The 27,971-nt window shown below is 45.4% G+C and overlaps 1 protein-coding gene across 4 annotated transcripts in view; it reads right to left on the bottom strand.

Moving 5' to 3' along the window:
- Positions 1-846: 846 nt before the first annotated feature.
- PDGFB (platelet derived growth factor subunit B) overlaps positions 847-27,971 on the bottom strand; it is a 45,320-nt gene continuing 18,195 nt past the window's right edge. For 2 of the 4 annotated variants that reach the window (XM_053405182.1, XM_053405185.1), the window contains 6 exons: positions 14,483-14,579; positions 7,101-7,190; positions 5,546-5,751; positions 2,996-3,131; positions 2,683-2,854; positions 847-1,178 (listed from right to left, as the gene is read on the bottom strand). In XM_053405182.1, the coding sequence (XP_053261157.1) occupies positions 2,715-2,854; positions 2,996-3,131; positions 5,546-5,751; positions 7,101-7,190; positions 14,483-14,579 (669 nt within the window). In that variant the 3' untranslated portion in view covers positions 847-1,178; positions 2,683-2,714. The remainder of the gene's footprint in view (positions 1,179-2,682; positions 2,855-2,995; positions 3,132-5,545; positions 5,752-7,100; positions 7,191-14,482; positions 14,580-27,971) is intronic. The other 2 variants (XM_053405183.1, XM_053405184.1) reach the window with 2 other exon arrangements.

Raw genomic sequence — 27,971 nt, 5'->3', positions numbered from 1 at the left:
TCGCCCACAAGGGACGTGTGATATGGGCTGGGCTGGTGGTAATCACAGAGTCATACCAATGATCTGCGCAACCCGTTGCTGTTTGACCCCTGATGAGCAGCAGCTTTCCAAAATACCAAGCAAAGGTCTCTTTCTCGGTCTACACTGCTACTTGAGATCGCTTAAACAGAGGTGGCATTGATTGTCATTCGAAGAACATGCTCTAATACGGCTATTATGACTAACCCACCCACCCCGTCCCATTAAATTATAAAGCCTCTCTCATGGAAACGGGGACTGCAAGTTGGGTTGGGGCTCCAGTTTATCCAGTGGTGGTAATCCTCACTTGATGCAAATCCATTAAGAAAACCTCATAGCGAGTCATTCAAAAAAAGGGGGGGGGGTTCAAATTCCAGCTGCAATAGGAGAGTAGCAACAGGATAAGTCAAGCCCTCCATAATCATGTGCAAAGAAGGCCTCTTTAACCCAAGCAGCTCCCTGGATGGGTGTGGGGAGGACCAGCAGTTCCCTATAGTACAGCCGCTCCGTTCCTGTTCACTGTCCCCACCCCCAGCTGGCAGCAGAAAGCGCCGTTGGACAAATGAATTTTGCTTTCATTGTTTCCATTCCCAGAGCATGGCATGTTTTAGTGGTTTTAAAAAATAAAACATATATATATATATACACACACACATACACACACACATTAAAGATATCTAGTCAGACATCACGATAGAAGTCCTTAGTGCATTTGCTGTCACTGGTTGCCACTCTGACTGCCTTGACTTGCATCTGTTGCGCTGTAAGCTGCCTGAGCCCAGCTAACAGTCTGGGTGGGAGCAAGGAGGAAGAAAGAGGGTGGTGGGGGGGAAATCAAGCCTCCTCCTTCAAAAGGAGATCAGGGCCACAAGTCTTTGCCCGTTTCCAGTGCGTTTGCTCCAGCAGGCAGTATATTGTCCATCCAAATGGCTGTGTTTTCTTTCTTCCGTTTATTTCCCACCCCAGTTTCTTCCTTTCGGGACAATGCTGAAATGCAATTAGGTGAGAAGTCGAAGGGTAAACTTTGGTGGGAGAACGTCCAGCGAGCAAGGGATCAGGAAGCACCATTGGCCGTCCAAAAGTAGCATTGAGGCGGATGGACGGAGAGAAACTCTGAGGACCCCATGGGGGCAATACAGCAAATATATTAAATAATAAACCTGGAAGATAAGCAAACAGAAAAAGCAGGTTAAGAGTCCACCATGTGCTCAGTTCATCCTAGTTATTCTTTATGATGATGTGCTATTCCCTGCCTACAAGAAGGTTCATAGCTGACAGGCTGCTACTCTATACAAATATACTTATTATCCAGTTTGCTTACTTTAGACTCAATCTAAAGTTTTGGTTTCAACAGAATTTGGGGGTTTTGCTTTTTGGAGGGGAAAACTGTGGTGGTAGGAAGAGTAGCTAGGGGCGGTGGATGGAGTGCCATAGAATCATATAACTGTAGAGCTGGAATGGACCCAAGGGTCATCTAGTCCAACCCCCTGCAATGCAGGAATCTCAGTTAAAGCATCCCTGACAGATGGCCATCCAACCCCTGCTTAAAAACCTCCAAGGAAAAGAGTCCACAACCTCCCTAGGGAGACTGTTCTAGGGCACAAAGGGGCATGCTTTTATTACACTCTGTTTAATCTTAGAAAAGCCATTTTTGCTACACTTAAAGCCATTTTTCTGTTCAGTCTTTCTCAACCTGGTGTCCTCCAGATAATTTGCACAACAACTCTCTCATCAGTCTCAGTCGGCATGGCCAATGGAAACATCTGGAGGGCAGCCGATTCAGGAAGTGGTCTATCCCATCTCAAGAAGCAAGCTGCCAGCCTGACAGACCAGTCCGTTTGTTCCTTGCCTTTGATTAGGTCTTCCCAATCAGCAGAACTATGCGTCTGCTACACCTATTACGCCTTCCTTCCTGGACAGGTGACAGACCACTAAGCCTAATCAAAGCTGTGCACAGTCACAGTGCTCCTTGATAAGACAAATCCCAGTGGAGGAAATATTTATTCCTTGTCTCTTCCTCTCATTCTTTGGCTTCCTAACATGAATGGCAAATTAAGTTTGATTTCCATGTGACTCACAATGGAACAACGTTTTTAATGATTCTGAGCTACATGGGCTTGATGAGCCCAACCGTCTCCAACTGCTTGACAACGTTTGTTGTAAGAGGCAGATTTGCAAAGCTACTTGGGCACCTTCCATTGGTAAACATGCTGCCTGCTGGATAGTCTCACACTGAGACTACCACACTGTGCGCCTGATTGAAACTTACGCAGCAAAGTGGGTGGGTGAGTAAGCAGCGACAGGCATGGAAGCTGCAAGGAGGAAACTTCCAATGGGTACATTAGCTGAAGTAGGCTTCCTCATGAGTAAACATTGTAGAAGGAGCTTTGCTACGGGACACGCAGGAAGTTGCCTTATACTAAGTCAGACCATTGACTCAGTTGTGAACACTCTCTATTGGCTCTTCAGGATCTTTGGCCTACAAAGATGCGCTCTGTTGCTGTGCCACGGCCTCCCCTTGTGACAGAGCACAACTAATTTCTGTGTGAAACTGTCATTTTAATTCTGCTTCCAGCCGATTGCCTGTGCAAAAGCACAAGTGGTGTTCTTGCGATAGAGGTTCCTGTGCATTCACAACATGGCAGCTGTGTTTGTCGCAGTTACCTGACATTTGCACTTTTGCCGGCCGGCATCTTCTATGCTGGGAAGATTTCTTTCAGGGCCTTCTTATCGTGCACATGCTTGAACTTCCGATGCTTCCTCTTTTGTGGTGGCAACCGGTGCGCTCGTGCCCTTGCTGGAAGAGAAGCCCGAGTGCTCAGTGGCGGCCCACCTGCTAGGAAAGGAAGGCGCATGAAATACACACTGGCAGGCAGCAGCTCATGGAGACTGCTAATCAAATTCTTCTCTTCCCAAACGCCTTCCCTGACGTTACTTCTGACTCTTCCCCACCCATCCAACCCTCTGCAATGCTCACCTCTATGCTCTCGTGAGTTTGGCCGGCTGAACGCTCTGGGTGATACTGCTTCACATCGACATTCCAGGTGGTCTTCCAAGGCCACAATGGCTTTATTAAAGACTGGTTTCTTTCGGACAATTTCAATCTTATTTACCTATTGGAAGAAATTAAAAACAACACAAATCTGTTGTGTGTGTATATATAAAACATTAACTTCAGATCAACCAGCACCATTGATGTTATATATTTATATACATTTTGAAGCCCTTTGCAGCTTTTAGGTGAAATGTGGATACGGCAAAGTTCTTAATAAGTACCAAAATCACTTGCTTGGGCCTTCAGGATCATTTTTCTGAAACTAACCCAGTAATCATGAAAGTGCATTGTGAAATGCACCATGTTCTAGGAATTGTCAAGCTTGCCATGTCGGATCCTATAATCGGGATAAGTTGGGTCCATAGGAATGGAAGAGACGGAGAGTGCATTCAGCCCAACCTCTTTGAAAACAACGATCACCCATCCATCTGTGCCTGCCCACCTGCCACATTGTGTTTCACAAGTGCAGAGCAGGTGCATTTCAAAATGATATCTGCACAGCGAATAGGTCCATGTCACTCCAGATAGCTGTAGCATTGCTGCTGCTTGCTAGGAGCAGAATGGGGCAGGGCGGCAGCAGTGTGCACAAGTGCAGGGGCATTTACACCTGCAGCCGACAACATGATACTTCCCTGCCCTTGCTGCCCCTCTGCAGTACTCCATCACAGTCCTGGTGCATGGCAGCACCACTGCAGACAGGAAGGTGGCACAGTGGTGGTACTCGTACTTTTTTCCTAGAAAAATAGGTGCCGGTACTCACCATGAAGTTGTTATAGTAAGTGCCAAACTTTTTAACAACAAAAGAGGTGCCGGTACTGCGTGCCCTTGAGTGCCCCCTAAAAAACACCCAAGCACTGGTGGCACTCAATTCATGTGCCACAACTGATTATAGGACCAGGAAGTCCATGTGATAACTGCTGCTTACATCTGGAAGAGATGGTAACTCTGCTAAAAGCAATTGGAAGTTACCACTGAGCATAGAGCTGTTTCCTGCCCAAAGGCTTCACCACGACCATTTTTTCTCTTAATGCACCGCTCTGCACACGTCAGGACACATGCTTCTGGCTAGACAAACATTTCCAACCAAACAATGCAGGCACCTCTATTTTCAGAGGAAGCATTTCCAGGTCACATTTTCTTGGCGGCCCTTTGACCTCGTTTACTTTTTTTTCCACGAAAACAACTCCCTCTGCTGCTCTCTTCTCCCTCCCACGGCCCCATTTCATTCTCTCTATTCAGTGTGACTTTCTAGGGAAAGGAATTTCCTGGCAAATGGATGGTGTAATATCTTCCCACCCCTGTGCCTTCTTACTTTGGAAGACCCCTGGAGTCCTCCCTCGTTCATAGGTCAACCAAGGGGATTTGCATTGTATTTTTAAATGATTTTTAAAGTCATTTGTCTGGGAGGAAGTGCAGAGATCACTTATTGGCTGGATATTTAGCAGGATCAGAATGAGAGGTCAGCTGGCAGGTATCCGCTTACAGCACATCTAGACAAGAGAATGAGGAGAAGCTGCTGGCTTAATGGAGTATTTGCTGGGAGAGCAAGTGCACTGGCATGGTAAAGAAGAACAAGTCAGCATCTTCAGATCTCCCAGTGCTACCCTTAAAGGGTAAAGGTAAAGGGACCCCTGACCATTAGGTCCAGTCGTGACCGACTCTGGGGTTGCGGCGCTCATCTCGCTTTACTGGCCGAGGGAGTCGGCGTACAGCTTCTGGGTCATGTGGCCAGCATGACTAAGCCGCTTCTGGCAAACCAGAGCAGCGCATGGAAATGCTGTTTACCTTCCCGCCAGAGTGGTACCTATTTATCTACTTGCACTTTGATGTGCTTTCGAACTGCTAGGTTGGCAGGAGCAGGGACCAAGCAACGGGAGCTCACCCCATCGCGGGGATTCGAACCGCCAACCTTCTGATCGGCAAGTCCTAGGCTCTGTGGTTTAACTCACAGCACCACCCATGTTCCAGTGCTACCCTTAGCCGTGAGTTTAAAGGTTTTTTCCCAATAGTCCTATTAAGTCGTTCCCCCTCACGTGTATCAAATGATTAAAACAAAAGCATGCAGTGCAATTCTACATGTGCTGCTTACTCGGTAGGTAAGTTCCACTTACTAACTCACAAAGTAAGTTCCATTGTGTCAAATGGTACCTTCTCCCTAGTAAGTGTGCTCTAAGGTGGCAGCCTTAAAATCTACACTTCTGCCTTGATATAAAGGCCGTAGGAAGGAGCCTTTTGCAGTATAACAAGGATGCATCATGTTACACATTTTCCCGTCTTCGTGGGATGAAAAGTTCGAGGGCCAGTGCTACTGGATTTAGTTTCCTTTAGCACTGGAGACTCACTTTAGTAAGAAATATGCAAGCAGAGCATAATGAAAGTACGGAGACAACACTTTCAGCAGGCTGTTGCTTCCCCATATAAATTTCACTCCCCCGGCCCCGACTCCCAAAGCAGGCCTTTGTCTTTGTCTACCTGGATGTGGCGCTCACGGACCCGCGTGGCGCGGCACTGCATGTTTCGGGTATTGCAGCAGCCTGTGCACCGCTGCACTTCCACGCATGGCGGCCACACCAGGAAGTTGGCGTTGGTGGGATCCACCATGGTCCGGGAGATTTCAAAGACTTCTGTCCGTGTCTTGCACTCTGCAATTACTGCTGGCTCCACAGGTTCTCCTCCAACTGGAAAGATCCAAGAAGAAAAGCCATTGGCTTAATCAACAAGGACTATATTCTTCCCTATTCCATTCAACTGCCTGCCCAGTTTTAATGGGTATCTCATATTACCCACATCATCATCTGCGGAATCAAGAGCACTGTTGCATTGACATATTGGCCTTGTGTGAGATGGCAGGGCTATAGACAGATGAAAATCCAAATTCATGTTTATGGAGAAAAGTGTGGGGAAACTGGGGATAATTTCTCACACATCCTTAGAAGCTACTAGGAGCCTTGGTAAGTCTCTTGCAATTGTCAAAGAGTGGGGGTTATTTTAGGCAACACAGAACTGCGTCGTTCTTCAAGCCCCTGATATTTGCCCCTCTGCACTGAACACCTGGATTGCTCAGTTGGTTAGAGCATGGTGCTAATAACACCAAGTTTGCAAGTTCAATCCCCATATGGGACCCAGTTGCATATTCCTACATTGCAGGGGGTTAGACTAGATGATCCTTGGGGCTCTTTCCAACTCTACAATTCTATGAAAACTCCTTAAAAACACAATCACCAATACCCTGTTTCATTCCAACTGCAGAACTTAAGGTTTTTCCATTGCAGAATCTGAGTGTTGAGCTTTCTTTTATGGAACTAGAATCTCGAGGGTTGTATCCAACTCAGTTGCACTCAGAGCAGACCCACTGAAATTACAGGACTTAAGTTCATAATGCCCATTATTTATTATATTTCTTTCCTGCACTGCCTCCCAAAGCAGTTCAGAGCTACAAACAGTGTGTCTGCTCTGAGTGTGATGAATGCTGGACACCACCCCATATCTCTCAGCTAAATTCCCAAGGTCAGAGAAACAGAGTGCTAGTCAGCTAAGTTTTACTCAGAGTAGACACATGGAAATGAATGGGCCTAACCCGGCCATGTCCATCAATTTCAATGGGTCTACTCTGAGTAAAGCTTTATTGGCCCTCACCCACAACTTTAGGAGTTGAACTCAAGCATGTAGCCTTACGTCTCTGGAAATGCAACACCAAATGAATACTATCCCGTGTAAAAGGTATCTGTTTTATCTAACCACATTTGTAACCCTGTCCTTCTTCACAACAACCCTGTGAAGTAGGTGAGGCAGAAACAGACTGAGAAGGGACTGGGACTCAACTTTTCCAGCTCCTAGTGCAACACAATCTACTACACCAAGCTGGCTTTGATGGGATGGCACCTAAAGTTATAAGAAAGCTCACAAAGCTGTCATATTACCTGAAGAGAAAGACACAGTGATACACATCTGGTTCATGGTCTCTACAGGGCCAGCCTTGTGCTTAAATTCCCTCACATAGATTAGATATGTCATGCCTGCAATTTACCTAGACTTCGTCTTCCTCGGAGAAAAGAAACAGGATTTTGACCAGGATGTATTCTGGTAGTATTCAGGTATGAAGTGGAGTTATCTTCTTCTGCAAAAGAAAACACGCACACATAAACTGTAATTGACAGTAATGCAGTGGAAAGGTTACATTATCAAAGTATGTACATGGAGATAAACATAATTTAAAAGGAGGAGACAGGAGAGACGCTAGTTCAGGTAAATTACTACTGTGTCTCCTTAGGGTAATCATTAGGAAGGTCAATGAGGGTTAATTGCAATGAGTGTAGTTCTGGGAGTGGGTAGGATAGTTCATACGCTTTCCAGTAAAACCTCCATAAGCTGCAGCCTCTCTCCCAACCAACCAAATGTATATAAATTGGTTTATTTTCCAGGGACTTGCTCAGTCTCCATGCTTTATTCTGTATATTTGCCAATCACAGACAGAGAGAAAGAGCGTGAAAGTGCAAGGAGCAACGATAAATCTTAGAAAGGCAATAGAAATGTAAAGGAGCTTGATCAGGGGCCACAAGGAAGATGCACAGTCATGCCAAGCAAGGAATCTCTACGTCTTCCATAATGAGATCCTTTTATAAACATAACCCTGCAAATGTACCTCACAATTGTCAGAAAGACAAGAAACATAGCTTTAAAAAATAAATAAAAGTAAAGGCAAAACTAGCTGTTGGATAGCTCATTTGGGAGAGCACTAGACTCTTAATCTCAGAGTTGTGGGGTTCAGAGTTGTGGGCAAAAGATTGCAGGGGGTTGGGCTGGATCATCATCATAGTGCCTTCCAACTCTACTATTCTATGATTCTGTTATTCTATTAGGAATCCACATTCTGTACCAGATGCCAACTTTCACAAAATTGGGATTGTGGCAAATAAACAGCTTTAAGCGTATGCATATCTCAGCAGCATACCCTTGAATGGTTGAAATGGAAAATGCTACTCATTTCATGTGAACATGGTGTAATTCACAGAGCAGCAGTGAGCAAGCCCCGAGCCACTTCCATGGAATTAAGTAACAAGCAGTGTGCCAAAGACGTTAACTTTAAAATATATTTCTCTACATTCCGGGAAACATGTTTTTAAAATATTTGGAGATGTTATCGGCTAGCAGAATTTTAATGTTACACCATATCTACCTCCCAAATTACTAAGATTTTTTCCTCCAGCATTCCAAAATACCATGCATGTTACTTGTTTTGTAAATTGTTCTACAGCAATTCCCCCAGTCTTTCTCTGCCTGGGAAAAAAAGGCTTTTGCGCAAAATGGAGAGTGGAGAGTAGCTGGAGAGCAACCTGCAGACTGAATCGCAACAAAGACCAGTCAAATATTGCAGCCTCTAAATGAGGAAGCACCTATTGTGCCATCTGAAAGAGCAACACAAAAACTTCAACAAACCTGTAACATATAGTGGAAAAACCATATTCTGTACCTACTGTACAGGTGCAGCTGGGACTATGCAAAGTACAGCACAACCCAGAATGGGTTGACTGGCAGCAACTCTCAGACTCTTAGGCACTGGTGCAGATCTTTTACATCATCTGCTATTTTATTCTTTTGAGTGGAGGGGCTAGGGTCTGAACCTGGGATCCTTTGCATGCTAAGCATGTGCTCCACAAATGAGGTATGCAGTTCCTCCCATCTCACTGGCTCACAGAGTAAGAAAACCATATGTTAGTTTTTTTAAAAAAAAATCACAAAATATAGAACTGAAGAATAAAAGAAAAAAGGAACGAAACAGAAGAATAAAAGGGGGGAGGATAGATACATTACATCCATCCATAATTCTATTCCATCTATTTCCTGTCCATCCTTCCATGACTCCCTAAAGTTTCCCATTCCTGCTGCATATTTTTCCTATTTAAACATTCAAATTCTTCTCATTATAAACTATAACTGCTGAGTTTACTCCAAACTGACTAAAGTTCTAACATTTTCACAATGTTTTTAAGGTAGTCTACAAATGGCTTCCATTCCTCTTTAAAACTTTTCTCTTCCTGCTCTCTAATTTTGGTGGTTAAGCTTGCTAATTCTGGATATTCCATTCATTTCATCTGCTACTCCTTCTTTGTAGGTACTAATCTCTTTGTGCGTATAGGATTCTCGTTGCTGTAGTGGTAGACATGAATAAACTTACTAGTTTACTTGGTACCTCGGACCTCATTATTCCTAACACAAGCATATGTTAAATTTTAGGCACTGAGGGTAGCCTGCAAGAGATGGAAAGGCCTGCCAGCTTTCAATTCAGTTCCCTATGAGCACACCCATGTGTTTTCCCATAGGAAATGCTGGATAGAGCAATTCCCGTCACACCTCCTAGACTTTCCCTGGAGCTACCAGTCCCTCTAGAGTCTAGAACAATGGCAATTTTTGATGATAGATCCTGCTCAGCTGCAGGTCTTTCCTTGTTTGAACTACTCACTTTGTAAGGGGAATCAGGACAGGTGCCAATATTATGGGATTCATGCGGATTGTGAGGCTCAGGGAACTGATGGCCTGTGTTTGTCTATGGAACACAGAATGAAAACAAGCTTTCCACACACACACACACACACACACACACCAGCAGCAGACATCTTTATGGCCAAACGAACCACAGCCACAAATTTTCTACATGGGATTCAACATCAGTATCCCAAGGGATGGCGTGAAGGGGCGTGAGATTAACCACCTTGCGGAAGCTAAGCAGGTCAGGGTCTGGTGAGTGCTTGAATGAGAAACCTCCTGGGAACTACATGCATACGGCTTTGGGTTATGTGACGTAAGAAAGGCAGGGGATATAAATAAAACAAATATTTCTCTCCCTCTCTCGCAACACTAGAGGACAGCCAATGAAATTAAATGTTGGGAGATGCAGGACAGAGAAAAGAAAGTACTTTCACACAGCACATCCTTAAACTATGGAACTCGCTCCCTCAAGAAATTTGGATGACTTTAAAAGAGGGTTATAGGGACGCGGGTGGCGCTGTGGGTTAAACCACAGAGCCAAGGACTTCCCGGTCAGAAGGACGGCGGTTTGAATCCCCGTGACGCGGTGAGCTCCTGTAGTTTGGTCCCTGCTCCTGCCAACCTAGCAGTTTGAAAGCACGTCAAAGTGCAAGTAGATAAATAGGTACCACTCCGTCAGGAAGGTAAACGGCATTTCCGTGCGCTGCTCTGGTTCGCCAGAAGCGGCTTAGTCATGCTGGCCACATGACCCGGAAGCTCTACGCCTGCTCCCTTGGCCAATAAAGCGAGATGAGCGCTGCAACAGCAGAGTCGGCCACGACTAGACCTAATGGTCAGGGGTCCCTTTACCTTTACCTAAAAGAGGGTTGGACAAATGCATGAAGGAGACAAATGCATAGGTTCTACTGCACTGTCAGAGGCAGTGCGAATCACAAGTGGGGCAAGTGCTGATGTGCTTTCGGGCTTCCCACAGGCAACACCCCACGTCCCAAGGGAATGTGAAAGATTAGTCACTGGAACAAAACTGTATCTCTTATTCATGCGTTAGGGCCTGCTAGGCTCTTCCCTGACCCTCTTTCATCCCCCGTTCTCTGGAATTTTATCAGGCTAGGGTGGGGGTTGCATTTTCGCAAAGGTTAAACAGACAAGGAAAAAATAGCTGCGCTGTTGACTTGAAACAAATCTTCTATTGAAAAACAGAGTTCTCCCCTCGACCCCACCCCCCTTTCCCCCAAGGGTACCCTTCGCCTCAATATATGGGCAGTGCAGCTACTACTGATGGGGAGAGCACGCCCAGCCTTGGAAAAGCCAGTGCTGCTAATTTTGGAAGCCATGCTATTGTACGGCTTTGTGGAATCCAAGGGGGGGGGGGACTAGCCGCTTTTCTATAAGGGAAACAATAGCAGAGCACAGCTGGTGCCCTCCCTCTGCCTTTCCCTCCTCCACTCTCGGGCATTTTTGAAAGGGAGCGGGAATGCTTTTGAGAGCGCGCCAGTGGTCCGACTGGCATAGGAAACAAAAGCAGGAAATTCTGTTCCCCCGTAGATAGTGTCTCGGCAAAGATTACAAAGCTACAAACAGTCAAACACAAGAGAGAAGGCCGGGGGCTGGGAGGGGGGCAGGTGGCGGGCAGGGAGGACAGGCGGGAGCAAAAAGGCTATAGTAGAATGGAATTCACTCTGAAGAAAACGTTTATAAATACATTCCTGGGCCAACCCGGTGGCCATGACGTGTGCTCACATTCCTGCACGTGCCAAAAACCTCCTCGGTCCAGCCGCTGCTGGGTGACCTCAGTCATGTGGGCAGGTATCCCCAGAGCCCCACCACAAAGCCAGAAAAAAAATCCATTATCCAAGCACCAGGATAAAGCAGCAAATCTGCTCCCCTCCAGCAGCCTTACGTTGCTCATTTCTTCCTTTCCACAGGGGAGAAAAGAGCAGGATTCTATAAACGAGACAGGGCAGCTCTAACTGCACTATGAATCATGGAAGGCTATAGGTTTTTCTAGTGCAGAAACTGATGCAGTTCCCAGACTCCTGGAGACCTTTGCCCTAATCTAAAAGAAACACAGTGTGGGGTTTGTTTGTGTGTGTGTTGTTGTTTTTAAGTGCTAATAATAATTCTGGAGGGAAAGGAGAAATCTTGTTAAAAATAAAAACAGAGCTATTCATTAGCTAGCTGAGCCTTGAGGGTATTTCTTAATGTTCCTTTGCACCTCCTGTATCCACTTCACGCCTGCCACACCCTTGCAGTCACATCCCAGCTTGCGTGTGAGTCCAGGTTTAAACTACGGTCGCCTTAAATGCATTTTGACCTAAGAGCGGTGCCTACTTATGCAGAATTGAAAGTGATCATAATGCATGTGGAGCTATACTAACCACGTCTACTCAGACTTAACAGAATTCAATGGGACTTGCTCCCAGATAAGTGAGGTTAAGACAACAAACTTATTCAGAAGTGAATGCCTCCGAGTTCAGTAAGGCTCTCCCCTCCACATAAGAGTGCTTAGAACTGCAGCCTTCTCTGCCTGTATGCCAGATAGCACTTCATTAATCCTAGCAGTTACCTTTTGTGGAAGCCCAGCTTTATAATTCACAGATTACTGATTAGAAAAGTGAGGCAGGTCACATCCACACCATGCATATAAAACACATGGCTTCCCCCAAAGAATCATGGGAACTGTAGTTTGTTGGGGTGCTGGGAATTGCAGCTGTGCGAGGGGCACACTACAGTTCCCAGGGTTCTTTGGGGGAAGCCACTTGCTTTAAATGTGTGGTATGGATATGATCGTGATCAGGAGCAGTTGCTGGGAACTGAAGGAGTGGGTGAGGGCTCTTGCACTTGGCTCTTGTTTGTGGGCTTCCCATAGGTTGGCCACTGTGAGAACAGGTTGCTAGACTAGATGGGTCAGTGACCTGATCCAGAAGGCTCTTCTTACATTCTGCTAAATACTTGGGTTTCCTAAGGCCCTTCTAGCAAGTCCACAGCTGAGGCTAATTTTAAATTTAAGGTTTCTTGGCTCACAGCTCATGCTCTTGGCTGCTCTCCTACAGCAGCTATGAAGGCATGGAAGAGGAAGAGACAGGCAATGAAAAGAAAGGAAGAAAGAAAGAAAGAAAGAAAGAAAGAAAGAAAGAAAGAAAGAAAGAGCATGCTGGGTGGAGGTGGCATCTGTGTGGCATTTGTTCAAAGGAGCCATATAGCAACAGCTATATTTGTTAAGTCTGCATGAGCCATATTTTATTCAATAGGTTACATGTTAAGCTGTGTTTCAAAATGTTTATCTCTAAGAGAGGTATGTTTTATTACACTTGCCGCCCTATTAAACGTTTCCTTCATCTAGATTTGCCTTTGGCAATTCCTAGTGAATACTGTTGAGCTAAAGTTTCTCAGAAAACAGAAGGAGGGGGGAGGAAGAGAAGAGTTCAGCAGCTAGGAGCCAGGACTCCTCTGCTGTTACATGCCACAATATTTCCATGTATACAGTCATCATGCAAAGTAAGTTCCCAGAGGAGTTTTCTTTCTTTCTTCCTTTCCTTTTTTATTTTTTGCAACTGTGCTAATCCTTTAGCAAAGGGCAGCTTCAAACATTACATAATTTACAGGTACGCTGCATTGGCACCATACATATGTGAGAGCTTCATGCATTTTTACTGCCAAGCGCACATGTGGGAGGGAGCTGTGATGGGTCCCCACTCCCCACCTCTCATACACTGAGAGTACCTTGGGCATGTAGCCATCTCACATCATACATTGTACATGAGGTATAATGGGCTGAAAAGGGCATATATCCCATAGCGCCCTAGGTCTGGTTCCACCTCCTGCTCAGACTTGTCTGCCAGCAGTGGAGCTGTCTCCTCTTCTGCTTTCCATATAGATTGTGCTGCAACTGGCATAATCTTCCTAGAGTTCCCAGGCTTCTTGCAGGACTTCCAGCTGGTAGAATTACATTCCTGCCACTATGGCAAAGGGGCTGCAGCTCATCCTCTCTTGTGGCTCTGGACTGGAGGAATGCATGGCTCTATGAAAGGGCCACACATGTATTCCTGTTTGATTTCTTTCACCGCTTGAGATGATGGACAAGCAGGATGAGGAAGCAGTGTCTGGATCAGTTGCATGGAAGGTAAGACTATGATCCCAGACATTTATTTGCCCATAAACTCAACCTTTCCCATTTTTGGCCCATGAACCCAACCTTAGGGGAAGGGCCAGTGGTAGAGAACATGCCTTGAATGCAGAAGCTCCCAAATTCAATCCCCAGCAACTCCAAATAGGAGAGAGATCCTCCTGCCTGAAACCCTGGGAGCCACTGCCAATCAGTGTATACAATACTGAGCTAGATGGACTAACAACCTGAGTCATAAGCCAGCTTCCTATGTCCCCCATTTTTGTTGTTTCCATCATGCACATTACCTAGGAGATCCACTGGGCATAGATCAGATGCCCAGGACAGAGATGTAAGCAGGGTACATGACTGTCCTGTGGATAAGTTGCCACACCCTCATTTTGGGAGCTGTGTGGAAAGGGATTCAGCAACCCAGATGGAGTTAGCAGTCTTAAATTAAGGTAGTATGAATGACCTACAGACACACTGGGGAAAAAATGTGAGCAGGAATTGGGAAGATGCATAGGATAGTCTTGTCCTCCCGTTCACTAACACATTTTGCAGTCTATTCACCCTCACACATTTGGTGGGAATGGGAAGGGGCTCGGACTGTGGCCACAACAGATGTGAGCAGGATGGCTTGATCTGAATGCCCTTATTTGTATACAAAACAATATTCTACAACACAACGTATTTCTTATCTGGAGTGAGTGCCCGCAATGGCACCTTGTTGGGTGATATATACATTTGTTCTTGTCTTACTGTTGCTTTTGACTGGGGTTTAAGGAAGAGAAGCATTCGGTGTTGAGGAGATTTACCTACGGAGTCTATCCGAAGGACCTGCTGAAGGTCTCTGATGGAGCGCAATGAGCTGTCACTCAGCAATTCATATATCTCTTCAGGGATGGGGTCTCCCTGCCAAAGAATAAAGAGAAAGAGAGAGAATAACTGTTAGGGTACTATAGGTGCCATGTGCCAGTTTTGTACCAGCTACTTCACATGTATCACAGAGAGAGGGACGACGAGACAAAATGTGCACAAGATTGTTCTAAACGGTGGAATCAGAAACTTCAGAGGGTGCAGCAGCCATGAAAAAAATCCCTCTCTTTCTACAGTGTGACACTTGATGACTTGTACAATCACATGCCAATGAATTAAGAGCAGTCTGTTAACAGGCAAATCATCTGGAAAAGCATTTTGCAGTGCCATCCTATGCATGTGCATGAAAGTCCACTTGCTTACTCTCTTGTAAGTTCCATTTTCCAGCCTTAATGTACACCTTTCTAGTGTCTTTCAAAGGAAAAAGCTTATTATACGCCCCCTTGCTATCAAGTTAACTGTTTGAAGATGTTCTCCAGGTGCTTTTTTTCAACCCTTGCTGATTTTATAGTGTTGACCCAGTATATGGAGGCTATGAGAACTGTTAAAACTTAAAGCGCAGAAACGGATGTTGACTTTTCTTTGACAGCTTGATTTCTTCTTTTTGCTTCAAACAAACCATGAGTTTATAACCAAGGTTTGCTCTTGGTTTGCCACTCATTGTTTGCCTGGGAGGAACAAAACAGATGCCCAGGTTTGTAACACCAAATGAAACCATAGCTCAATGTAGCACGGGAGGAGTGCGGTCGCCACAATCTTTGACCTTGAAACTTGCATTTTGTTTGTTCATGCTAAGCCATAGTTTGGTTTAGCATTAGATATGAACTGGGCAATTATTCTCACATGCAACAGCCTGTAGGTGTTTCTATATATTGGATCTCCATATAGAACAGATATGTTCTGTAGAACAAATGTTATGTGTGGGGCAGACACCAAAAGCATATGGGTCACATTCACAACTTGAGATAGTTCACATAGCACAAAACGGAAATCCGCATGAGGCCAACATGAGATATGCTAATTCTATACTTTGTGTATTCAGTAACTTTGCAGCAGGGATTAGGCAAGAAGGAGATTAAGCAGGGGATGGACACGGGTAATTGATCTAGGTTTTCAAGGAGATATTACCTACATCGATCCAGTATTCAGTTACAATTGTGCCAAGTGTTTGCCAAGATGTTGTTACACACACACAAGCACACAAAAATCTCCAGGGCAGACTTTTGGAATCCGTGAGTTGAAACACAAGTTATGATGAATGGGGGGCAATTCAGTCCCTCCCCCAATATTTGTGTGTACATGTAGCCTCTTCAAATACACTGGACAAAATTCACCATGAGGTTCTCCTGCACAAGCTCAAACTGAAATGAACAGGAGCTATGCAAGAACATGGAAGTGCTTTTCGCTGGGTCCCATTAATTTCAGTTAGGGCTTGTACTGGTGGATTGTGGCCATTGTGAAATAAAACACTCTGGGTTGTATCTGATTTAAGCCATATTCAGAGTGGACCCATTGAAATGAATAGATTTTTGTTATGACTAGCTTATTCCAGTGTTTCTGCTCTGAGTATCATTCAGTCAGATACAACCCTCTGTATCCATAGAAACTTTCCTTATTTAGAGCCAGACCATTAATCGCTCAGGTCTGTACATTGACTGGCAGCAGCTATCCAAAGTTTCAGACAGGTGTCTTTTTGGGACTTGATCCCAAGACCTTTTGCACGAGATGCCTGTGCTTTTCCATTGAACTGCACTCTTTTCTTTTCGCTACCAGTTTTTCATTAAAATATGCAGAAAATTAATTGCAACCTTTTATTAAATGATAGGGTCATCCGCGCGTCGTCCCCCCCCCCCCGTTTTTCAATATATAATCCCCCTAAAGTTAAAAGCCCAACCCTGGCTGCCTAATATTGCATCAGCTCTAGTTAAAGCCTAACTGCAGAAACAATAAGGAAAAATACTGCTCCATAAATGTTTCTTCATGGCTCATTGTGCTCCCTATTGTCTTTTGTGACGGGGGGGGGGGAATTGTGCTACAACTGTTGAATTGGGATGTGAATTGCAAGGATTTGTTGCTGCAGCCTGGAGGGACATACCATGTGGATTGAACAGATTTTGCACAGTACTTTGCGGTTCAAAATTGAACTCCACAGAATCATGAAACACAACAATTGTATGGTGTTTATTTGGATACAACTATATTCCCAGCCCAAGACTACTTTCCCATAGCTTGCCTGTATGATCAGGGATACATATAACATTAGGTCTGGAAGAGAACAGAAATCAGGTATATCAGGCATGATCCTTCACAGACCTGTTCCAACTTCACAGAGACCAGAAGTACCGGTATTCCAAATAACAAGCCTGGATCAACAAACACTTGTTTGCATGTGCAAAGTACCCCAGGGTCTTTCACAAACATTGAACTTTACACTTTTCTATGCTACACAAGCATGCACACGCGCACGGACACAGACAACTTCTGACCACATTCAAGTCATGGTTGGATTGCCAAGCATTTGAGACTGCATATTCTTCTATGTACCAGAGTTATGCAGACTGCACTATTTTGCAGGTTTAAGGTGCAACAGAAATATGTTAAGGGCTTCACATTAGCTGGAAGGGTGGGTGGGAGGTTTCCCTCTTTTCAGTGGGATCAGGGGTCTTTTAGTCAACAGTGACAGCAGACGCTCCAGAAAAGGGAGCTTTTTAAAAAAGCAATGAGTTTGAAAAAGGATCAGGTACTATTGAGATACTATCAAGACCAGTGTGGTGTAGCAGTTTGAAAGCACACCAGTGCAAGTAGATGAATAGGTACTGTTGCAGCGGGAAGGTAAACAACGCTTCCATGCGCTCTGGTTTCTGCTGCAGTATCCCATTGCACCAGAAGCAGTTTAGTCATGCTGGCCACATGACCCAGAAAGCTGTCTGTGGACAAACACCGGCTCCCTCGGCCTGAAAAGCGAGATGAGCGCCGCACCCCATAGTTGCCTTTGACTGGACTTAACCATCCAAGGGTCATTTACCTTTTATTTACCTAGCAGAGTGTTGAACTAGGGCCTGGGAGATCAGGGATCAAATCCCCACACAACCATGAAAAATGACACCACACACACACCCCAACAAGTATATGGCAGGCTGACAAACAAGGTGATGGCGGACGACCATCACCTGAACAACTTAGGAGATATTTTGACCCTAAGACTAGGAAGTTTGTAATGGTGAGGAGATAATGAACATGTATCTATTTTTGGGATTATGCTAGTAAGTCAGATATTTGTGGGTTTGTTTGTGTTATCTATATCTGCAGGAGGATCATGGCAATGAAGAGCCAGCCCTCAATTACAACCAAGTTAAAACATCCTGGCTTCCCACAAAAGAACCCAGGGAGTAAGGTACTGAGAGTTTTCTGTAGGAAATCTCTGGTCCTGCAGAAAAGCCCACAGTTCCTAAGATTCCCCAGGGGAAAGAGAATAACTATTAAGCCAGTTGGCAGTGGGGCAGATATGTCCAGAGAACACACATCTCCCTCCGGAATCAGTAGCTGGGGGAAATAGCATGAGTGATATCGTGGTGAAATGCTGCATATCCTGCTCTCAACACCCCAAGAACTGTATTGGTGTGCTTAACCAGGGAAAACAGATAAACAGAAACATGTAGAAAGTGTTGCACCTGCCAGGAAAAGCAGTTGTGACTTAATAGAGCAATTACTTGGATGACTCTGGCGCTTCCTGATACTTAATACATGGAATATAGAACTTTATTTTAAACTCAGGAACCTCCGAGACATGAGCAAATGCTGAAGGGCTACTGAGAAGTGCAATACGCTCCTGTGAGAACAGGGGAGGAAGGAAAATTGGATGGATGTTTATGGATCAAAGCTCTACTGGAGGAATTGCAAAAGAAGATCATGAGAGGCCAACATGCAAAAGAACTGATTACATGAATTAGAGCTCCACTCCCTGTTCAGAGAGGTGGGTTTAGGTGCCAAGTTTTTCTTGTCAGAGATGTTATCAGTAGGACCAAAGCATGTCAACACACCCAGCTTGTAAAGTACATTATCCTCTGTCTCACAGAGGGGCTTGGGCCACAAAGACTCTTTATTCTCTCTTTGGATCAGTTCTGAAGGCTGAAGCTCTATGAACACTTGTTTAGCAAAAAGTACCATTGAGCTCAGGTGTACTCTCCCAGTAAACATGATTCGGATTGGGCTGCAAGAGTGTGCGTCTGCACAGAAAGGCTCCACGTGTGAATTAAGGTGCTTCTTTTACTGCTTTCTACACTTACCAACAGGAAACTGGTTTATTTCAAACTGTCCCAGTAAGCTGATGTCACAGAGCCCAGTTTAGAAGAGGCGCTGTGGGCAGGCAATTATACATACAGGTTCCAGACAAGCAGACATTCATAAGCCTGATAAGGAAAGGTGCCCAGTGCAAACAATGAACAATCCACTCATGCACATGAGTCTGTGAATTAGCTGGGAGAAAGGTGGAATGGCAACAAGGAGGCAGAGCCTGTCCATGAGCCAATCAGGATAGCTGGGGTTACTTTCTTCTCTGCTTTTGGAAAGGTATATGCCCAGAACAGGTTAATGATCTCCTTTTAACTGCTCTGTGGATCAAAGAAGACTCTTGCCTGGCTGGCTATCAAGTGCCTCAGGGCTGGCCTTGCATTGCTGCAAGGCTGCAAATTCCCAGCCCAGCGATTTTTATATCTCTTTGTCTGCCTTGCCTTCCCTTCTTACGGTTTCCCCAGTGGACAGTATGTACTGGCAGGCACAGCCTTATTATGGTCGCTAGTCACAAGGCAGCAGCCACACAGCCAGTACAAGAGCGCGCGCGCGCACACACACACACACACACACACACACACACACACTTTTTCAACAGCGGCTCATGGACTTTGCTTGTGAGGGCTGGGCTGGGCGGAAGACAATGCCAGGAACCAGATGCGGAGCGTGTGTTCTACAACCCAAGGTAGTTCCTGCAATAAACTTCTTGATCTGAGCATTTGAGCCAGGGGTAAAGTCTTGAAAGAGAGTTTCTGTTCTGCTGCCCTGCTTAGAGCATCAGGCAGTGCTGGTCCAAGCCATTCTGCTGTCTGAAGCAAAGCCCACATGCCCCCAAGCCATGCTGAAGGCAACACTTTGAAAAGTCTTACTGCACCATTTGGACACCAGTTCCCACCTTCATCTACCAGTATCTCTCCTTTCTCCCTCTCCCTTCCACCACAGTGCTTGGCCTCCCTAAGCCACCCCCTAACAACACTCCCAATTCAGACTTTTAAGATATTATAAAGCCTGCATTGGGGGTGTTGTCAGTGGGTGGCTCAGGGAGGCTGAGCACTGGGTCTTTTGGATCTGGATCCCAGCTCTTCTGCCTCTTCCCTTCCCTTAAAAAACAACAACCATGGGCCTGCCTAGGATTATGCTGCCTATACTTTCACCGGCCCACATCTTCTACTCACTGCCCCCTCCCAAAGCATATCTGTTTCCCTTGAAGCCTGCCAGAGACACTTGCCAGCGCTGATGCCTGTCATTCTGCTTTCCCACTGCCAGCAGCATTCATCAGCCTGCTTAAATTCAGCAACCATGTGCCGCCTGCTGCCTGCATCACCTCACCTAGCGCAAGAGAACAGTGGCACAGGAGTGCATCTCAAGTGTTTTTCCTGGTCCTACCTGGAGCTGTTTGGGATTGAACTTTAGACCGTCTGCATGCAAAACAAATGCTGTACCACTGAGCTGTTGCCTTGCCTCTGCAACCCTTGACAATGGTGCTTACCAGAAGCAGATCACTTCACCCTCCTTCATGGCAAGACCGGCCCTTACAGCAGACCAGACTCTTAGTATTGATCTATATCCAGGCCTGTCCCAAAGTTTGCAATGTCTGCCAATCACAGGGGACACATTGCATATTCCCTTCTGTTTCTCAAGAGGACTCTGGAGCCATGCACTTTTGGACTGCTTAGCAGCTAAGTTCCAAATTTGGACTATTTTCCTTCCCTCTTTGTTGCCAACTAATCTGTGCAATTCAGTCCTATCTAAAATCATAATCAGAGATTATCTCGGTTTCCCAAGTTCTAAAAGAGTCACATAGCTTTGGATTATTTCAACCACTTCTGTTCTACAACATCTACTGGTTTTTTAGCCTTAAGAGTAGTTCCCCCGCCCCCCAAGGTGAGTAGTACCCAAGGCCACCCAAAATATTTTGGAACTCAAGGCAGAAAATCTTCCAAGCATCTCCCTTCCGTGCAGTAAAATACACCAATAATAAATTAAATTTGCTGCCTTTTCATGACATCCGAAATCAGCTGCCCAAGGCAGCTGCTTCATTCTATCAAACAGTAGGGCCAGCACAGAATCACTTTTCCCCCTCCTTGACATTTTTAGTGTCATGGACCATATATAATGAAGTCTGTGAAGGTAGGAATGGAAAAGGCAGCCAGTTTAGTACCCTGCAGGCATGATATAATAGACTGTGATCAAGGGAAGGCTTAGGAGCCACACCTTTTTGCCAAATCCATATGAATGTGGGAGTGCTGCAAAGTCCTGGGAAGTTCCCATGAAAAAAGGCAGGCATGAGCTATGCAGCTCTACAGCGCTCCCCATAGCAGCCCCATTACAGCTCAGTAGTTCCTCGTGGTTATTCTGAGGTTCCGGCCGGAAATATATTTCATCCTGACATCATGGCCCCAAGGAAACAAAGATTGTGAAACTGGAGTCTGGGGGTGGTAGCAGAAGGAAGAACTTCTCAAGGCTCAGAGAGGAACACCAAGTGCATGTCTGCGTTCCGTTTTATTTGAAAAGTCATTCTGAGTATCTAGAGTGTCAGGCCAGTGTCATGGAAGATGAGATTGAAAAGGTCGTCTTCTGGTTTGCAAACTGCAGGGAAAAACTCTAACACCTTCCCTTGCTCCCAGTTTGTTTCTTTTGTTCCATGAAATAAGAGCAATTCAAGGAACTCCTCCTGGCCCACCTCATTAAGGAACAGAAAGAGAGACAAAAGCCATACATGCCCTCTTGGCATTGGCTCCTCTCCTCCCTTAAGGCTGTTTAGTTCACCTCTAAACAGATCCAAGCTCCCAGCTTTGCAGTTCAACCTGTCCCTTGAGCTACTATATCTTCCTGCTATATTTTAGAAAGGAGTGGATTCTCTTTAAGCCAAAACATTTCCTTTCCTCATAGGAAACAAAATGATAGTGTGAAGTGAGTGGGAGGGGGAACCCTAAACTGACAATCTGGAAAATGTGATCCAGGCAATGCCAGGTTGATACCCTCACTTTTGCCAACCTGACAGCCCACCCACAAGGTCCCAGCCGAGCTTTTGGAAACCTGTGCCTTACAAGTGATTAACTGCTGCAGCTCTGTGCTATACCAGGGTGGGGTGCATTCTGCACACCTGGAGGACTGGAAGAGCAAAGCAGATTTTAAACTTTTTTTGAAGATGTTATTTCTCAAAATTGTGCTTGGGGTGGTGGTGGGGAAGCACCGTGACATTCCTCAGCATGGAGCAACATCAACGAGTCCCAGCAGAACCTAGCAAGAGATACACAAGCTGACTTAACCCCCAAAGGCCATGGCTTCCGCATTTGGGGGAAATGCCTTTTAACCCTTCTGTCGCCACACCCAGCAATGGGTGGTCACCTCTGCGAACCTGGCAAACTGTCTCCCTTTCATATGTCAGCGAAATCCTCTCCCTGAAGAAGTCTGTTCTTCATGGAGAGAGAAATGCCATTTTAACGATGGTCTTGTAAAATAAGAATTCTTCCGTTTGGATTTATCTCTCTCTCTCTCTCTCTCTCTCTCTCTCTCTCTCTCTCTCTCTCTAGTATTGCTTCACCTTTGCCATTCTAACCCTCGGTCCTCACCAACCAAGATGACCAGAGGACCTTTACTCCCAGCTATCCTTCATACAATGGCAGGTCTTCAAATAAATGCAAACTGGAGGGATTTCCCCCATCAGCATGATGCACTTTTGGTGAGTCTTGGGAAGGTCATTCTCTCCTAGTCCCAGACATCAGCTGATGGAGAGGAAGACACACGTACACTCTGCTTTGCTGTTTTGGGTGCCGCCTCATCTGAGCAACCTTCACACACTCTTAATTGCTCTGGTACTTTGTCTGCTCCTCTAGCATACAGGGATTTCCTAGCAGGCAGGTGCTGTCCTCTGCAAGGGGATACATGTCTTGTCAGGGGATGGAATTTCTGCAACCTAATCCCAGATCCAAGTGACAATGCGTATGTGCAAGCATGTGCCTGTACGTGCCGAGGGATGAGTACGCCAAGTAGGATTGGGCCAAATGGCACGGGGACACGTTTCCTTTCAAACCTAGATTACACGATCCATCAAGGAAAGACAAATGTTTACTGCTTTGGGAAGAAATACAACCGGCCGCGTCTATACAACCGCAGTGCAGCCCACATCTCCAACCGCTTCCCTTTATGGCCCGGATAACAATGGGACAGCCAAGGGAAGGAAGGCTTCACACCCACTCACTCCCTTTCCATCACATGGGGGCTGACTCTAATGAAGAAGGAGGATTTGTATCAGTTTGGTGGGAGTTTTAAAGAGAGGGGCTTTCCCACATCCACTACCTCACTTGAATCTATCCCACCAGAGGAGTCACTGGGTAAATTCTAAAGATATTTGCATCCCCTCCTATCTTTGCAGGATTGTCAGTTGCTGTTTGTGCCATAGATGCAAAACAGGGTGTGTTCTTAGGATTTATTGAGCCCAGTGCAAGGGAGTGGAGGAAAACATCCAAAACTGAACAACACTGAGCTGGCACAGACCTAGTCCCAGTACACCAGGGGTGGGGAACCTCGGGCCTGGGGTCAACTGCAGCCTTCCAGGCCTTGCTATTTGACCACACCTTTCACTAGCCTTTCACTGCACCTTCCTCCAGTTCTTTTGCTTGGCTGGAATGTGTCTTTGAACTGTAATCATGCCCCTTGCTTGCCTGGATGAGGAGTTGTACATGCAGATACCTCTGACTTTTGCATGACTGGACTGTAGCCTACTGTACAGAGCTAAGAGTCACAGGAAACTAGGCAGAGGGCTTTCTCAATAGTGGCACCCAACCTGGGCCATGCCCTCACATCAAATGCAAACAGATAAACAACTATACAACTCTCCAAAGGCAACTCTGTATGGGGAAGTTTTTAATGCTCAATGTTTTGCTGTGTTTTTATGATGTTTGAAGCTGCCCAGAGTGGCTGGGGCAACCCAGGCAGATGGGCAGGCTAATAATAATAATAAGAAGAAGAAGAAGAAGAAGAAGAAGAAGAAGAAGAAGAACAACAACAACAATAATAATTTGTTGCCACAGCCACCACTGACATGCACCTCCAAGGTTGCCCATGAGAAAATGTGGCCTTCAGGCTGAAAAATGTTCTCTACCCCACTATTCCCTGCAGAGCACTGAGTCAAATAAAAAAAGTAGGGAATGTGGGTGGCTGAGGTGCTGTTTGTGGACTTTAGCTCAGCTTTTAACACTATCCTCCCCCATAGACTGGTGTCCAAGCTAGAGGCGATTGGACTCTCCAACTCCACCTGTCTCTGGGTTTTGGATTTTTTGTCAGAACGTTCTCAGAGGGTTAGAGTAGGGTCACATATGTCCACAGCCCTTAGCCTTAACACCGGCTCACCACAGGGTTGTGTGTTGAGTCCCCTGCTCTATGCTCTCTATACGTATGACTGTACAGCCACCTATTCCAGCAACAAAATCATCAAGTTTGCTGATGACACTACGGTGGTAGGGCTCATTTCAGGAGGGGATGAGTCCGCCTATCGGGACGAGGTGGAGCGGCTCTGTGTTTGGTGTGGAGAGAACAATCTGGCTCTTAATACGGCTAAGACCAAGGAATTAGTGGTGGATTACAGGAAAAAAAAGGCGGACATTCAGCCCTTGCATATCAATGGGGAACGGGTGGAGAGGGTGGCGGAATTCAGGTTTTTGGGAGTAACTATCGATCAGGGCATGACTTGGAGCGCAAATACCACTGCTCTGGTGAAGAAGGCCCAGCAGAGAATTTATTTCCTCAGACTTTTAAAGAAGAACAATCTGAGTGAGAGACTGCTGGTGTCCTTCTACCGAGGCTCCATAGAGAGCATTCTTACATACTGTATTTGTGCTTGGTTCTCCAGTTGTACAGCTAGGGAGAGGAAGGTGCTCCAGAAGGTCATAACCACAGCACAAAGGATTATTGGTCAACCTCTCCCATCTTTGGAAGAATTGTACGGTTCCCGTTGTCTTAGGAAAGCAAACAACATCCTGCAGGATTCATCTCACCCGGGATACAGTCTGTTTGCACTACTGCCTTCTGGCAGGAGATATAGAAACATCAAGTCAAGGACAAATAGACTGAAAAACAGTTTTTACCCGAGAGCTGTGGCCCTTTTGAATGCTGTAACTCGATAGTGTGACCTGGGAGATTGATGGGTGTGGGTGTGGCTGGAATGTGGTTTGTTGGTTGTTGTTGTTGTTTTGCTTTTGTTGTTTTTAAGGGATGGCATCCAATTTCGTTGCACTTGTGCAATGTTGCACGTGTGTAATGACAATAAAGAATCTATCTATCTAAATAACTGGCTGATGAGTGAACGGCTGGGAATTGGGCTCCATTGGGAAAGGAGAGGTGCCGTGTTGGGGCTCTACAACCAATGTGCTGCGCCAGTGACTACCACTGTCGGAAGGGTAGCTTGCAAAAGAAGTGTAGTAGATTGCAGGACATGCAGAGAAGCTGAAATAATGTAAAGTTGTTCTGTGATAACGCTCCAGATGAGCACAGCAAGGGAATGGGGCTTGCAGCACACACTTGTTTCTGTGCAAGTTCACTTCATGGACTTCTCCAAGTAAGTCTATGAGGCAGCAACCCAGCTTTACCGTGTAGATGAAGCTAACCTGGTGCCCTACATATTTTGTTGGACTCCTGTTCTCATCAGCCCTAGAGAGCATGGCAAAGTTCAGGGATAATGGGAGTCATTGTCCAACAACTTAGAGGACACCAAGTTGCGGAAGGCTGCCATTTGTTTAATTTAGAGGACAGCTTGAGTCATTCAGATATGGTGGTGGCCAAACCAATCCTAGATCATGTATATATGAATTGCGCATTTGGAAATAATGTGAAACAGATCTGAACATATTTGAGCTCTTGTCACATGATTGAAGCAACTGTGCCTATCTCTGCTCCAAGAAAATGACTTGTGTACAAATTGTTTTATTAAATTTATATCCCACATCTTCCTCTAAAGGAGACCACAATTTGTGCGTGTGAGCAAATGTGTTCTCTCTGAAGATTACCTGCAGGCATGTCTATGGCTTGCTCAGAGATCCATGTCTCGCCTTAATTTAGGTGAACCCTTGAAGTGAGTGTGCATCACACTATGCAAGCTTACAGTGTCAGTGGTGTACTGATGATGTCTCAGAAAGACTTATTCTGCTCCATAGCAGACCCCATTCTGTTGGTGTATTCATTGATATACCATGTTTCAATGACAACTGTATGCTCCTCAGGGGCAGAAACTGTGCCTTTACTTGCCTTCATTAACCATCCTGCATACTTTTGGATGCTTAAAAACAATATATTCATGGTGTTCACTTGCAGGTGTTTTTTCGGTTCATACATGTTTGCTTGAATAGGACCGGAATAGCCATGAAGCTTAATGAATGGTTCACACAGTGATTGTAAACAATAGTAGTATATGTCTTGGCATAAAAAGTGGAGGCAACATTTCAAAGGTTTATTCTTCCCATTACTCTTTAGCCACAGTGGGACAAATTATCTCTTGCCATTAACTAACCTGGACATTTTTACTTAGATACCAACCTATAAAGCAAATAAATGAATAGCACTTATTATGTTTGTATTCAGATAGAGAACTCTTTGGAATATATGCAATAGGAACTGGCCTCAGCTCACATTTTTTTAAAGGAGAATTTATATCCACCATAGTTCACTGATAATGCAACATGTACATGTCATGCACTTTGATATCTATGACCTGAACTCAAAGTAGACTGCAAGATGTAGCCTGGGTTTACAGCCGACTAGCCCCAAACCAGAGAAGCAGAGCTCTGCGTGGTCTGAGAAAAAAAAGTATAAAGGCAACTCTCCATTTACGTAGGAGTTACGTTCCGAGACACCGCACATTTAAGTGAAATTGTGTATATTTGAAACACCATTGGGGAAAACCTGCAAGCACCCTCTAAACTTCTAGAAACCCTTGAAAACCCCTTTGAAAAAACAGTAGCACTTATCAGACACCAAATTTCACCACAATCGCTCCCTCCAAACCTCCTTGCTCAAACACCAACTCTCCCCAAGCCTCAACAATTTTTTGCAAGGACTCCTGGGATTGCACTTACAAACTCATGGGATTGCTAGGTGCTGTTTTCATGCCCTTTTGGGGCTCTTTTAGAGCCATTTTTAAAGTCACTTCCAGGTTCGGGTGCATAAATTGGTTGTTGCCTGTACTATAGAATTGTCTAAATTACATCATCTCTTCATCGGTAGGATACAAAGGAAAGCTAACATTCTGACAAAGAAAGTAAGGTAACTTATAACCCAATCCTATGGCATGGAACCCAATGGAACTCATTCCTTTCTTTCTAAGTGTGGTCAGAATTGCAATTTTAGTGTAGTATATTATAACATTATAAGGGACGCGGGTGGCACTGTGGGTAAAAACTCAGTGCCTAGGACTTGCCGATCGCATGGTCGGCGGTTCGAATCCCCGCGGCGGGGTGAGCTCCCGTCGTTCGGTCCCAGCTCCTGCCCACCTAGCAGTTCGAAAGCACCCTTAAGTGCAAGTAGATAAATAGGTACTGCTTTATAGCGGAAAGGTAAACGGCGTTTCCGTGTGCTGCTCTGGTGCCGGTTCGCCAGAGCAGCTTCGTCACGCTGGCCACGTGACCCGGAAGTGTCTGCGGACAGCGCTGGCTCCCGGCCTCTAGAGTGAGATGGGCGCACAACCCTAGAGTCTGTCAAGACTGGCCCGTGCGGGCAGGGGTACCTTTACCTTACCTTTACCTTTATATTATAACATTAAAAAAAATGTAATTACAACAAAATAAAATATACTGCACTAAACAAATGTTTATGATGGGTGTACAAAGAGATGCTGTAGGTTGGGGCTGTAAACTTGAAGCCACTCTTATTGCAAAGGATACTTCCCTGGAGTTACAGGTATAACTATACCAGTGCAATAATGCTGAAGCACTGTGTAGGTGTGTGAAGATTGACTTATTAATATACCATCCTTCCTCACTGGAGTTCAAGCCAGGATACATAGAGTTCACCCTTGCTGCTACTTTGGGACGAGGATAAATACTGACTAGCCCAAGGTCACTTAAAAGAACATCATGGCTCAACGGGAACTTAACTTAGACCTTCTCAAATCCAAACCCAACTCTCTCCAGTACTGGCCTCCAT

Source organism: Podarcis raffonei, chromosome 10 (assembly GCF_027172205.1).
Source record: "Podarcis raffonei isolate rPodRaf1 chromosome 10, rPodRaf1.pri, whole genome shotgun sequence".
Lineage (NCBI taxonomy): Eukaryota > Metazoa > Chordata > Lepidosauria > Squamata > Lacertidae > Podarcis > Podarcis raffonei.
The sequence above is the reverse complement of the archived record's forward strand: the minus strand, read 5'-3'. Positions and strand labels throughout refer to the sequence as shown.